General features: G+C 34.6%; 1 protein-coding gene and 1 long non-coding RNA gene across 3 annotated transcripts in view; one reads left to right on the top strand and one right to left on the bottom strand.

Moving 5' to 3' along the window:
• The first annotated feature begins 4684 nt into the window (after positions 1–4684).
• Positions 4685–15451, top strand: part of LOC106879773 (putative uncharacterized protein DDB_G0294196) — a 46475-nt gene continuing 35708 nt past the window's right edge. Inside the window, exons 1-2 of the mRNA XM_014929469.2 lie at positions 4685–5219; positions 14341–14388. Of these exons, the coding sequence (XP_014784955.1) occupies positions 4685–5219; positions 14341–14388 (583 nt within the window). The remainder of the gene's footprint in view (positions 5220–14340; positions 14389–15451) is intronic.
• LOC128249493 (uncharacterized) overlaps positions 5210–15451 on the bottom strand; it is a 23381-nt gene continuing 13139 nt past the window's right edge. The window contains exon 3 of one of the 2 annotated variants that reach the window (XR_008265596.1): positions 5210–5600. This is a non-coding gene — a long non-coding RNA (uncharacterized LOC128249493). Of the gene's footprint in view, positions 5601–8422; positions 11101–15451 lie in introns of those variants that run through there. The other variant, XR_008265598.1, reaches the window with a different exon arrangement.

The raw sequence follows: 15451 nt of genomic DNA, 5'->3' as shown, positions 1-15451 counted from the left end.
AAAAAAAAAAAAAATCTAATTTTTAGTATACCCTTTAGAATAGTCAGGCAGGTTTGGTAACTAAAGACTATTAGGTTTCAAATCCAACGTAAGCCATGATGAAAAATAAATAAAAAATAAATACTACCATTGTATCCATATTTTTATTATCATTTTAATATCAATATTTTTGTCTTTTTATTTTAATGTTTATTTCTATCATTACCATTACTACCACTACTAATACTATTATTTTTGTTCTTATTTCTATTTTTATATAGTTTTAGGAAGGTGGAGGAAAATTTATGATTGCAAAAAGGGATTACCTCGATAAACTTATTCAAGGTTTTCAGCCCCAAAGACCTAAGAATGGAAAGGGATTCACTAATGCATAATAAGCACTTGCTAATATTAGCCCCCAATTTAGGGCTAATATTAGCAAGTGCTTATTATGCATGTTGAGCACCAGTTTTTTTGGAGTTGTGTTGCGAATTTGATTGAAGAAAGCGGTTAACGTGGTGAGTTCTCTGATTTGCGTTCTGTTGAAATTGTTTTAAGAACTATTATCGTGTCATGTTTTGAAGGAGCGCGTGAGTAGAAATACGTTGTAGGAATTTGTTGAGGAACTGTTATTGTATTGTTGCTTGTTTTGTTGTTGAAAGCCATTGCTGAGGGGGTTTAATATGACTACCAGCTAGCAGCTGCAGGCCGACCAGCGACATGGGAATGAGAGAGGTGAAGGTAGATGTGGAAAATTTGAAGAAACATTTCAAATATTTGTCCATATAATCTTAAATATTTCTTTAACTCAGGCACAGTAAGTACTTCAATAGCTGAATCATCGAGCTGCTTTATATCCATGATAAGACGTAAAACAATAACAATAGCGTGGATAGTCTGCGGAAGTTTAATTGTCCACATGGAGCGCCGCCGAGCCAAGGGAGATAACCTACTTATGGGAAAGCCCTATAAATAATGTGACTTGCTGTCAATAAATAAATACTATGGAGCCTAGTACATTGATTTGCTCGGGTGCTTATAGGCTCTGATTAAGCTACTCTCTTTAAAAAGTAGAGGGACACTGTACCCCTACATTTCCATCACTAATTCGGATGTCACTCAGGCGGAGGTAAAGAATACGCATACCACCCGTTTTCGATGTAACCCTAACCCCTAATTTTACCTTAAACACCGGGTGTGCTTATCCTTTACCTTCGCCGTCACTCGATGCTGTAAATTTAAGTTTTTTTTTTTTTTTAATGAAAATTACGATCCAAAGCAAAACCGAAAGGAGTTTATCGCACATTATGCCATTTGAATTATGGAGAGATAGAAAAAAATATTATCCAAAGATACATAACAAAATATATGAAGATTGAACTTTGAGGATTTTATTGAATAAATAACGAAGAATGTTATTGATACGATCAATTTCGAAGTTTTTTTTTTCGAAGATAATTTACCATTAATAAAATATGAAATTCCTAGTTAAATTTAATTCTAATCCTGGTCATATTATCAAACAGCAATAACTCTACGTAAAATCTGTAAATGATTACACCTTAGAAAAAATAATTTAAAATTATGTTTATATATGAAAATATTTAAAGGAAAATTATAATTTGACAATTAGAAAATATTAATTCTATTTTTTAAAATTTTGTTTCATTTTGTACAAATACATTTATGATAATAATGATTCCTTTTCAACAAAAATTACACTGTAATTATCAAATTTAGATAATTACAGTGCACTAGACCCTATGGTATTTATTTATTGACAGCAAGCTACATCATTTAGTGTATAAAATATCAGCATGGTTTAGTCGAAGAACAACAGTTCCATGTTGTATAATTGAGTAAAATCGAAATTTTTCAATACATCTTCTTTCAATTTAGACAAATGACGTAATTCCATGGTCTCAATCTGCCGTAAATCTCTAATAAAATATCACAGGACATCTAGTCAACCGAACGTAAAATGACAGCAAAAACCGTGAAGACGGAAGCGAAATTGCATCTAATAATAGTCCCAGCCCAGGCTAATCTCTCTCTCTCAGACATACGAGCGCGCGCGCGCAGAGTGTGGCCGATTGTTCGACTAAAGGCGGTGTTCCAGCATGGCCACAGTCAAACTGACTGAAACAAATAAAAGTAAAGTAGATATAATGTACATACATACATATATATATATTTATATAGCGTGTGTATGTACCTATATGGTGTGTATGTATTTATATATATATATAGTGTGTGTGTATACATGTGTATGTATTTATATGTGTGTGTGTGTATGTATGTATATATATATATATGTGTGTGTGTGTGAATATACGTATGCATTTATATGGTAAACCATTCCTCCTACGGCGAGAATCATGAGAGAAAATGACTATGTTGTACGCATGCGCACTTGAAGCGCGTATCAACTCTCTCTCTCTTTTTCTCTGTCTCTTTGTTTCACTCTTTTTCTTTCTCTCTCTTTCTCTATTCCATGTTGGCTGTTAAAATGTGTGTCTCACCACTTGTTACGGTAGGACTGCCTCATCTTACTGTTATTATAAGAGTTGGTGGTGATAGTCTATGAAATTGTATCGCATACATACTACATACATACGGTTTTTATTTCTTATATATACACATTCATTGTCTCTGTATTTCTCACAAGAAATTTTCCCTTTGATAAATAGATAACTTGCTGTCCCATTTTCCCCCCTCTTTGAAATAGACCCGACGCCATGTTCAGAAACTGACTGACACTTTTAACGATCAAAGCTTTTTTTTTAAAAAAATCATATTGTGTCTTTTTTGCCCTTCATCAATTTAACTCATTACAAACATCATTTTAATTACTAAGTGTAAAGAAAGAAAAGTTTTATTTTTTCGTTAACAAAAAAAAAAAATGCAGGACCACATATTAATATTGGGTCAAAGGTCAAAAAAATTTTTTTTTTCCATCATGATTAAATATTTTTAATTTATTTAATTAATAATCTTTACTATTTTAAAGTAATTTCTTTCGCTTACATTGATGTTTTATGGGTGAATTTTTGATATTTATTTTTTTCTAAAATGTTTCATCACTCAATGGAATATATATTGTAGAGTGTATTCTATATAATATAATATACATATATATATATATATATATATATATATATATTGTACTCTATTTAATAGTCGAAACCGTATTAAAACAAAACTTGCATCAAATAATTGAGCACGTTTGCAAACAGGTGCATCTTCTCCCCCTCCTCTCATCAGTTGTTTGCTGCAATATATGATTCTAGCTTACTTTGGACTTGTGTATGTAGGTGTGTGTGTGTTATTCATACAAGACACGTGTATACATTTATAATGTATATAACATATACATATATACATACAAATATGAATACGCATATATAAACACATCCTCATAAATATATATACACTCCTGTACAAATACATATACACATATACACATATACATATAATGATAAAGTACTGCAGATAGATGATGTTGAAGTACATTACATACATTTAGGTGTGCATATCGAGTGATTTTAAATTAGATCAAATATGTATAAATATTTCTATATATACACACACATATATGTGTGCGTGTGTTTATTACGAGGTATTTATTTGGAGCTTGTATAGAATGGTGCTAATGAAAATATACATGAATATTTCATGTATATGATACTAGTATTATATACATCAGACAAGTGTATACATAATGTACCGTTATATATATATATATATATATAATACCGTAGTGTCAAACTAAATACCCCAATATCCTAGTATTAGGTCTATAAAACACATGCATAAGTAATGTATATAACAAATATATCTATATATATATATATATATATATATGCATTTAGTATGTGATAGTTATATAAGCAGTTTCGAGTGAAGTTAATTAAAATAGCCTAAAAATTAAATTAGTTTCTAAAATGATTAATAAAATTTAAGTGACTCAAATATTTATTTTATCCATTCGAAGCCAATAAAAGTATAACCTCATTTTTACATTTCTGTATTATAAAGTGAGTTATTATTATTATACTAATTAATGCTTTTATTAATAATAATCACTTTCGTTATTTTGGTCGGATGTCTGCAAAATTATCAAAGAAACCCAGTGCCTTCTGGTTTGTCTATATTTATGTAATATAATCCTACTGTATATAATTGGTGCTGAGACTAAATAAATCTGGAATATAGTTAACAAATATGGTAAAGAGCTAATATGAAGGCACAGTTAGTCGTGTTTCGCCTGTCTTTATGTAATTCTAAGAAATTTGTGTTTCCTCAAGATTGACGCTTTATGTATGTTGGGGGAGGGGTAAATAAATTTTGATATTTTTAACAATTTCTTTTGTTTTTATTAATTTAATTTTGCACAATCCCATGTCAAAATCAGAAAAATCTGAAAATTACTTTGACAGTTAAAAATGAATAACAAAAGTTGGAGTGGGAGGCCTACTTTGGTTATTTTAAAGCATTTCATTCTTCTTTCTTTTCGTTTCGGCAATTCATGAAATCCATGTCGGATTTTTGACTTTCTCCATTACTGCTGATTCCAATTTTAATTACGCCGTTTTTGCTTTCATTTTACCAAAGTTTAGATGAGATTGGACAACAAATTGTAAAATAGCTGATATACAGTGCATAAGATGAGAAATAAAATAGTTGTATTAGCAAATCATTTAACATGGCTCGTAGAGGTCCAAAGCAGAAATTGAAAATTGTCGACCAAGTTTTGACAGATGCAGAAATCCGAGATGAAAAGTGGACCTTAAATTCTTTGTCCAAGTCAATTGGTGATCCAGGTTCTTTGGATATTTTGGAATGGTTGGCCAAACGTCGATTGATTAGAAATACATATACATGCACTACATGTAATATTCCATGTGGTGTAAATAAATATACAGGTTGCGAAGACAAATATAGGTGGTACTGCAGCCGTTGTAAAAATAGGAAGTCTATAAGAACTGATTCGGTCTTTGATAAATCTAAGCTGGATCTGTCACAATTAGTGATTTTCATTTATTCTTGGACTAAAGATATGCTATTACAAGATACTGTTGCGAAAGCCAGCAGTGACTGGGCCCAGTTGTGCAAAGATGAGGGTATTCGTTTTATTGGACAACTTCCTATCCAAAGTGATGACATGGACTTGAAGAATGGAACTTCGGTGGTAGTCAAAATAGACAAGACCCATTTTTCCAGCAGGAAATATAATAGAGGTAGAGTAAACCAATGATGTTCGCTGATTCAGGTATAATTGGGAGAGAAGCGGCGTAATTAAAATTTAACATGTCTTTTTAAGTGTCATTAATTAAAATAATTCTTAAAACTAATTACCGGCTTACTTAATAATCGCAAATTGAATGTAAGGAAAGTTGTAAAATTATACTGGTTAATAATGAGCAAAAATACTGGGTTTCTTCTTCTGTTGCAGAATATCTGACCAAAATAATGAAATTAATTTACATTCAATAACGCAAAATATTACTACAGTAGTAGAAATAGCCATTCACTTTCTGTAATGAAAGTTGAGTGAAGATTATTTACTCCGCTTTTTCTCTCTCTTTAACATCATTATTTGTGGATTTTTTTTTCTTTTCCTGTAAAACAAAAAAAACAAAAAAATTCTGTATTATCCGAAAAAAAAAAAATGTAGGATAAAATACAGAATTAAGTTTGATTTTTTTTTTTTTCTTTAAGCGAAAAATAAAATAGTTATATTTATGGTTTTATAAATATCTGAACATGTTTGGTTAGCAGTAGATAAATGCAGACAAGAATCGTGTGTTGCTATTTACAGTTGTCATATATATATATAATCTCGAAATGAAAGTCAATGTAGTAGTCGCAGGAAAAAAAAAAGTGTGATCTTTATTTTGTTACTCGGAAGAGAAATGTCAAAGAAGGTGGTTTTTGGTTGGGGTTGTCATTAGGGAATAATTATATAAATATATATTTTCGTGGTATGAATGCATATTTTATATGACAAAACATTAGGATCGGTAACAATGAAATTATTAAAGCTAAATTGTGGGATAACGAATATGATAAAAGCCGAGTGATTTAATTATTACAGATAATTAGTTCAGTCATTTTTGAATGCGAAGTATGACAAATTTCTTCAATGCATAGCATATACCAGCATCTTGGGGGCGAATTTCGCCGACACTTTCCGCTTGCACAAATCATTCCTTAAATTGGAATACACTGATCCTGTGCTTATTCCCACTTTGTGAGCATTTTCCTGGAGTGTTACACGACAGTCTTCCATGACTATTCGCCGAACTTTCTCAATCGGTTCATCGTTTCGGCTTGTGGACGGCCTGCCCGAGCATGTCATCGCTCTTCACTGAGGTGTGGCCATGTTTGAAGCGGTTGTGCCACTCTTTGATCAGAGTTTTCCACATAGCATCATCGCCAAAGGCCTGCTTAATCTTTTGGATGGTTTGAGCTTGAGTACCATCAAGTTTTGCCAGAAACTTGATGCAATATCTCTGCTCGTTGTTTTCGGTATTTTTGCGTGAAAACGAAAGTCCTGCGAGCGCGCACTACATACACGTCTGTACTCTAGGCGTAACAGCCGGGTACTGGCGCGGCCTTCCGGCGCAAAATTTTTCATGCTTGCGCACAAAGGGTGGCGTGACCTCCTACCTACAGGATTTCGCCCACGCGGCGTTAGTTTTAGCGGGAAACAATAAAGTCGGATGCATTTTGAACAGACTTCATATGTATGTGTAAACACACACGCATCATCTGCAGAAAACCGAGTAAAGGCTAATAAATTAATATATATTAATCTTTTTCGATACAGTGAGGCAAAACTATCCATCTATATGATACTAAATTTAATTTAAAACACATGCTATGTTAGTTATTCCTGCCGGAAACATAATAATAATAATAATAATAATAATATACTACATGAGGAATAATTTATAGTTTTGTGCTTAACGTACTTAGCTCCCTTTACACACTTCTGCAGATTTTTGTTGTTTGTTGTTTTTTTTTAACAAATAGATCAGGAAGATTTTGTTGTGTTGCTTTTATATTTCGTATTTGAAATAAATATCTTTAGCTTCTAGATTCCCTAATTTGACAGGAATAAACCCCGTTATACAGAGGTAATGTGTGTGTGTGTGTGTAATGTATTCGTTTGCAAAAGATGGTCAACTTGCAGTGTTTAGAATTTTTCCGGGTTCTAATTTAACTAAAAGTGGAAATACCATATTTTAATATTTTATGTAACGCTTTCGTTATCTATTCAATTATTTAAAATATGTTCTGTTGTTTCATATCGTCCTCGTTTTGACGCCCATTTTTCTATGCCTGCATTAGTCGGACAGCATTTATTGACGTAGATTCCCCTGGTCAGATTCCCTTCCTGTCATCAATCCATACCTCGTTTGCAAGCAAGGTAATATTTGCCCATGGTCAGACATGCTCGCACAGAATATTAGAAACGAATAACACCGCTTGTATGAGAGTGACGCTCATTTACAACTTTCGTGTGATGTCAAGACAAGAAAACAATCATACACATCATCATCATCATCATTTAACGTCCATTTTCCACGCTGGCATGGGTTGGACGGTTTGACAGGAGCTGGCGTGTTGAATGACTGCACCATACTCTACTGCCTGCTTTGGTATAACTTTTGTGGCTGTATGCCCTTCCTAGCGCCAACCGTTTATTGATTTTGATTGACTCAATACGACTCCTCAAGCATGGCATGTTGCCCATCACAATCAGAATCTCAATCAAAAATGGAAATTGTAGTTGTGGCAGATGCCAGGACCATCTGACTGGCTCCCGTGCTGGTGGCACGTTAAAAGCACCCACTACACTCTTGGAGTGGTTGGTGTTAGGAAGGACATCCAGCTGTAGAAACTTTGCCAGATTGGATTGTGTTTAGAACATAATTAACATGAAATTTCAATGGAAGATTTTGATTTAAATCACTTTCAAACTGGAAATTGGTATCATGCAACCATGTGCAATATCAGGCAGTTTCCTATCAAATTGGCTGCATCCGGCCAAAATATTCTACCTGTTTTATGTTCAACATGGCCAGATCCAGCTTTTCACACCAGCCCAACAATGACATTCAAAAACATCATCAAAAGCTAAAAAATGATAAATGATTATCATTTGTTTTCTCATAGGTTTGAGATTTCAACAATGATTATTTTACACTGACATTGTAAGGTTGGTGTGAAAGGCAGGACCTGACCAGTTTCAACATAAAACGGTGGAAATATTTTGGCTGAATATGGCTAGATTAAATGCTACAAGGTTTAAAATGGGTTAAATTAAAACTTATCAAAATTTCATGTTAATTTTCAGTTTAATAATGACTCTTCATCATTTCTGAAAATAATTGAAACAAATGTAATATATTTCAACAGAGATATGGTTACAAGAGTATTAAAACTCTCATTTTTTTATTCTGACAATTAAGGTACAATTATTGGTCTGGTTACATACTGGATTACTGATCATGGGGTTTATGAATTCAGACTTTATTATAGTCAGATAAACCTTCCGTTTTCAACCTGCTTAATTGACACCAAATACTTTTTCTTCTTTTTCCCACTCTTAATTCCCAGTTCAGTGACTAGCAGCTCCAAGGGAAGGGTTTTCACATGTAAAACTATCAATATATAATGCTTTAAAATTTCTCTCCCTCCTTCTTCACAAAAGACATTAAAAACATTGTGTGTGGTTGCCGACAGACATTTCAGTGCAACGCATAACACACTGTACCTAAATATCTTCATACCCATCAGATACACCATTATAATAAGAGGATTAGCCAACAATTTTTTAGGAATTAAAGGATTAAATTATGGATGTGTAATATCATTTAGAAAATTACAGTGTGTCAATTGAAGCAATATGGTTTCAATCTGCAGTTGTAGCTATTAATTATGTTACTAAATAGCCATGGAGGACACTTAAGATGTCACTCTATGCTAGATTACAGGTGTTTTGCAGTTAATGAAAAATAAACTGGTAATGCTTAGAACTAACAGTTATACACAGTTTAGGTTTTAGAACTAACAACAGTACCCAGCTTATGTCAAATTAGTCACAGTACCCAGCTTTAAGAAAACTAGCTGTGGTACCCAACTTGTTTTACAAATTGCAGTAGTACCCAGCTTATTATTTGGCACTAACAACAGTACCTAGTCTATTATATTGAAATAGTGGTACTGAGCTTTATAGAAAATAGCAGCAAAGAATGAACTCAGCCCGTAACATTCTTGAAAATATGTCCCACAGGCAAAATTTTAACTTGCTGGGTGCACAACTGTAGCCAACAACTTGGAACAAACACACACGTACTTATGCATGTAGATCAACCATCTATATACATATATGTGTGCACTGATGTGTATGTATGTTTGTATCTATCTATCTATCTATATATATATATATATATATACACACATTCACTGTTATATATAAGAAGATTTTGGTTAAGTTCTTGGTTGAGTCTATGATGGAGTTTTTCTCTTTTTTTTCTTTTGTAGTTATTTTACTTTGCTTCCATACCTCCAGTCCATTCCTTTGGTAAGACATGACCACCACCACTCAATACCACCCCTTTATTATGCAAAGGAACCAAAAATGATTAGAAGAAAACTGAAAGAATAAACCACCAAAATATAAGACATTTAGTTTACTTTTTCTGCATGTTGAGTTCAAATCCCAGAAGGGTTTCATTTTCCTTTTCATCATTGCAGCTGTCATTGAAATAGAGTCCCCTTTTGCAAGGGACCTCAATGACTGACCTTTCACTCAACAAATAAATGTACTTTTGGATGTAAGAAATAAATATTAACCCCTTTAGCATTTAAACTGACAAGATCTGACCCCTCACAGCTACCCTACAATGTCATTCTAAAACTAAACAATCACATCATCAAAATCTCAGAGCCGTGAGATAATCCAGGATTAAGTGAAAATGATGTGAATAAATAAACATTATTTTGGACAATGTAATTTGAATGCTGAAGGATTAAACTAATTAAAATATTGCTGTAATGAGTAAATCAAGTGAATAAATAATTTTATTTTAATTACTAAAATATTTTATAAATAAATGTGAATAGAATTTCTTTTACTAGTTTTTGCAGTTTTAGAAGTTTGTTAACCTCAAATATTTTTATAGACTCATTAAACAAAAATAAAACTATACAATTCAGTCTGTTGATCATCTTATTGATGTATTAAGTATAGATATGTGGTGATGGCGCCACATAAAAAGCATCCAGTACACTCTGCAAAATGGTTGGCATTAGGAAGGGCATCCAGCTGTGGAAACCAAGCCAAAACAAACTATGGAATCTGGTGTAGACCCTGTCAGCATAGAAAACATAAGTTCAATGATGATGATGATATGTGTGTGTGTTACTGTCTTCTCTTGATATTGTGTGAAAGTTGTAAGCGGGTGTCATACTTGTTTCCGGTCTTCTGTGCAAAACATGTTTGGTGATGGGGAAGGCCTATGTTGCTTAGAAACAGGGTTAAACAAGAGGAAGGGCACATGTACTCATGTCAATGGAATCAAGTTACCTGTTCTCCCTCCTCAAAACTGCCAGACATCACCTACTCTCCTGCTCATTCCTGCCTGCCTTGTGCCTTGAAGGTCCACCCTGAGATCGCATCAGCTCCAGCCAATCACTTCCATGCTCTCTTCTGAAATAGGAAGTAATCATTTGGTCCCTCTGTTCTGCTCTGGCTATTGCAAAAGACACTTGCTCTTGCCAAAGGTGCTAAGTGGTGTCTGACAGATGTTGCAAGTAGAACTTTTATACAGTGGCAGCCAAGGCTGTTTATATTGGTCTCGAATTTTGGCCTAAGGTCAATAATTTCAGAGGAGGGGCTAAGTCGATTACATTGACCCCAGTGCTCAACTGGTACTGATGTTATCAACCCCAAAAGGACAAAAGGTAAGTTTGATGTTGGTGGAATTTGAACTCAGAATGTAAAGATGGATAAAATGCAACCAAGCTTTTTCCCCAGTGTTCTAATGCTTCTGCCAGCTTTTGCTGCCTGGACTGTTTATGTTAAGATTTCATAACTGTTCGTTTACACTGAAATATATGATAGAATTTGATGAAAATTTTGTCAGCTCATTAGTAACAGCTGTAAGATTAACTGAATAATTAGAACAAACCCATAACTTCTGTTATGGAATATGATGGGTTTCAGTTTGGTCTAAAAGTGTACAGTATGTGACGTTGTGGTGGTGAATACATTTCATGGTGTGATATGGTAGTAAGGACATGTCTGATGGTGTAGTGTGGGTGTGAGAGCAGGTGTGGTGTTGTACATGTAGTATTGAGTACATGTGGGGTGGTGTTGGATGGTAGGAAAGACATGGTCTATATTAGGAAATTAAAAGTGTGTGTGTGTAGAGTAATAGTGAAAAACCTGCAGTGATAGATTTAGTCGTGAGGCCAGGTTGTGTAATGTGGTGGTGAGGACTTGCAGTGTGATGTAATAATGTTGATTAGTAAAAGACACGGCCAACATGGCAGATGTGGTCAGTGTATATTTTTGGTCTTCCAGAAAATCGTATTATTGATTATCCTGGTTTTGGGACACATCATCATAATTGTTTTACATCCATTTTCCATGTTTGTATAGATCGGATGAGTCAGTTTTAACACAGCATCTCTCCACATGTTGCTGTCCTTCATTAACACATACTTAACAACAGAGGAAATCCATCAATCTTTGCTATTATGTGTGCCATATTCCATGATTAGGTTTTTCATGGCTGGGCACCATCTTCTTATCAACCAATTTACAGCTGGGTGCATTTTATCATACCACTTTCATCAGAGAGATTTTCTGCCACCACAAGAAGTTCCTTCTACCTTGCATCACTCTTTGTATTTCATCAACACAGACTTTTCCTAGGACCCAAAGATTTTCTTGTTACCAACTTTCACCTGTTTCCAAATAAGGAAATAGTTCCCTTCCTAATCTTTGAATACAAACAGCCACAATGGCCAGACATGTTTCCATGCCACATTAAAAGCGCTCAGTACACCTCTGTAAAGTGGTGGACTTTAGGGAGGACATCTAGCCATAGAAACTAAATCAGACTAGAACCCAGTGCAGCTCTCATGCTTGCCAATTCTAGTGAAACTGTCCAACCCATGCCAACATGGAAAATAGATGTTAAAGGATGATGATGGTGATCCCAAACAGTCAACGCCATTTCTTTACAGTTAGCATGCTGTGTAAAGACAGGAACATACAAACACATATGATAGCCTGCTTTCACTCTACCGAATCCATTCACATGGCTTTGGTTTGTTTGGGTTCACGATAGAATTTGCCCAGCATATTACTCCCTGGGACTGAATCTGCCAACATCTCGTCTGTGACATTTTGTAAGTAAGGTTGTTGGTTACCCAGTGCAGTTTAACCATTTAGCATTCAGATTACTTTGTTATGAGTAAATGTAATACTTATTTCTTTACACTGTTTTGAAATAATCATGCATTATCTTGTAGCTTTGAGATTTCAATGATGTGAGTGTATAGTTTTAGAATAGTATTGTAGGGTAGGTGTGAGAAGCCAGATTTAGCTGATTTAAACATAAAACAATACTTGGGCTGGGTATGGCCAGTTTAAATTTAAGGGGTTAAATACACCTGTGACAATTACAAGATATCTGTGGTGTGTATGTATATGTATATATATATATACATATAGACAGAGAGAGAGAGATTGAGGCAGATTATGTGTTTTATATTAACGTTGTAGTGAAGGACTACTAATGTATTTGTCGATGTGTCTGTACATGTTCAAGTGGTCCTTTTGTATTTTTTTAAAAATATTTTTATGTTGTTTTTGTTTAGTGTAAGCTAAACCTCTTCAAATAGCCATATAAATCATAGATGCTTCAACTGGGACCATCTGCTCTTTTAGAGAATGTGTTAGACTTTTGAAATCCAATCTTTTATACCTCATTATCTAAGATGTTAGGGTGTTAATTTAACACGATTTCTTTCGGTTTAGCTTTGTGAGATCATTTATGAATATGTGTGCATATCATCATCATCATTTTTTTAATATCAACTTTTCCATACTTGTATGGGTCAGACAGAATTTATCTTTTTGATCCATCTCTGTTTACTACTAACGTATATAATCTTCATCATTTTAATGTTCACTTTTCCATGCTTTCATGGGCCAGATGGAATTTGTTGAGACAGATATCCAATGACCAAATGCTGCTCTTCGTGTTTGCTAACCCTCACCTCTTCCCAAATCATATTTCCCTATATATTCATAGCAGATCGGAAATGCAGGACACCACTTGTAGTATGATGGTGACAACTATTCTGTGATGTGTAGACAAACAGACAGACACACAGCCACATATATATATATATATATATATATGATGGGTTTCTGTCAGTTTCTTTCAACGAAGTCTGTTCACAAAGCTCTGGTTGGTCCAGGGTTATAGTAGAAGACATGTCCAAAGTGCTGTGCAGTGGAACTCACTTCAAAACCATCTATATTCTTTTCTACTCTAGGCACAAGGCTTGAAATTTTAGGGGGAGGCAGCCATTTGATTAGATCGACCCCAGTACGCAACTGGTACTTAATTTATTGACTCCAAAAAGATGAAAGACAAAGTAGACCTCAATATATATATGTGTGTAGGCATGGCTGTGTGGTTAAGAAGCTCGCCTTGCAACCATGCAGCCTCAGGTTCATTCCCACTGTGTGGCACTGTTGCAAGTGGTTTCTAATACAGCCCCAGGTCAAACAACGCCTTGCACATGTATTTGGTTGACAGAAAATGTAGAAGCCGGTCACATATGCATAATTTGTGTGTTTGCCACAACCACCACAACCATTGCTTGGCAACCAGTGCTGGTTTGTTTACGTTTCCATAGCTTAGCAGTTTGGTAAGAGACTGTAAGAATAAGTACCAGATTAAACCCTTCAGTCTAACTAAAATAAGTAAAAGATAAATATAAACATACATACATATATATACATATATATATATATATATATATATATATATATATATATATATATATATATACATACAGACACACACTTATTGGGACCACTTTTCATAATACATCACCTGGTTAATGTCACCTTTATGAGAAGCATTCCATTGTGTATGTATGTATGTAAATATGCATGCATGCACGCACACACACGTGTATGTGTGTGTGTGTGTGGTGCATTCTTCTCATTAATATAAACTTCATTTCACATATTTTATTCCGAAACATTTATTCAAATTTCTGAAAAAATTTTTCAAAAGTATTATTTGAAAACTATTTCAGGCGATGGAAGCCCCCCAGTCGGGTCCTTGGAAGCCAGTGACACCAAAAGTGAGTAATGGATTCTTATATTTTGATTGTGACATTTTAAGTAACGAATCAGGTGACAGTTGAGGTGATATTGATCAGGTATGTGAATTCTGGAGATATTAATATCGTAGTATAGGACAGAATAGCATCGATATATTGCTGCTGGTGAGGATGTTTAAAGCAGAAAGTTAGAGATTGTGTGTAATTTGTTTCAATCATTGTACTGTGGCCATGTTGGAACCCATCTTGAAGGGTTTAGTTGAACAAATCGACCACAAGTACTTGTTCTGTGGGTCTCTTGTTGGCAAAAGTAAATAAGCACACCCGGTGTTTAGGGTTTTTGTTACGCTGAAAACGAGTGGTGTACGTATTCTTTAGCTCCGCCCTCTTGCCAAGCCACTATGTCATGAGAACGTAAACAAACCAACACTGGTTGTCAAGCGATGGGTTGGGACACAGACACACACACACGACGGCTTTCCACACAGTTTCCGTCAACCAAATATTTCCTCACAAGGCATTGGTCGGCCCAGGGCCAGAGGAGATGTCACTTTCCAAGGTGCCATGCAATGAAAACTCCAAATCACTTGGTTGCAAATCGAGCTTGTGTGTGTGTACTCACACAGTAGGAGCCGCTTATTATAATCACAGGTAATATTATCAAAAGCAGTAGTTTCCAAGCATTGCCGTCCTAAAGTTACTTCAACAAGGCGCCATACTGGCATACCACTATCACCTACCTGTTTGTCGATCATATATCCTCAATATTTATTTTATTGTTATCTATTCATGCTGCTACGTTTCGCGGGTATATATGCAACATAAAAAACAACACCTGTGTTAGGCAAGCATATATATATATACACACACACACACACACACAGAGGTGAGTACTTCAGAGAAAAAAAACGGGCGGAAAGATAGTACTCGAATACCAACGGTAGAGTAATATGCTTTTATAAAAACTGCGTAATTATCACAGAACTGTTACTCAGAGTTTCACGTTCCCGTTCGACGCAACTGTCCGACGAGCGGAAACGTGAAACTCTGAGTAACTGCAGTTTTTGTGATAATTTTAAGCATA

This window comes from Octopus bimaculoides, chromosome 15 (genome assembly GCF_001194135.2).
Source record: "Octopus bimaculoides isolate UCB-OBI-ISO-001 chromosome 15, ASM119413v2, whole genome shotgun sequence".
Classification (NCBI taxonomy): Eukaryota; Metazoa; Mollusca; class Cephalopoda; order Octopoda; family Octopodidae; genus Octopus; species Octopus bimaculoides.
This window is presented reverse-complemented; position numbering and strand designations above follow the sequence as displayed.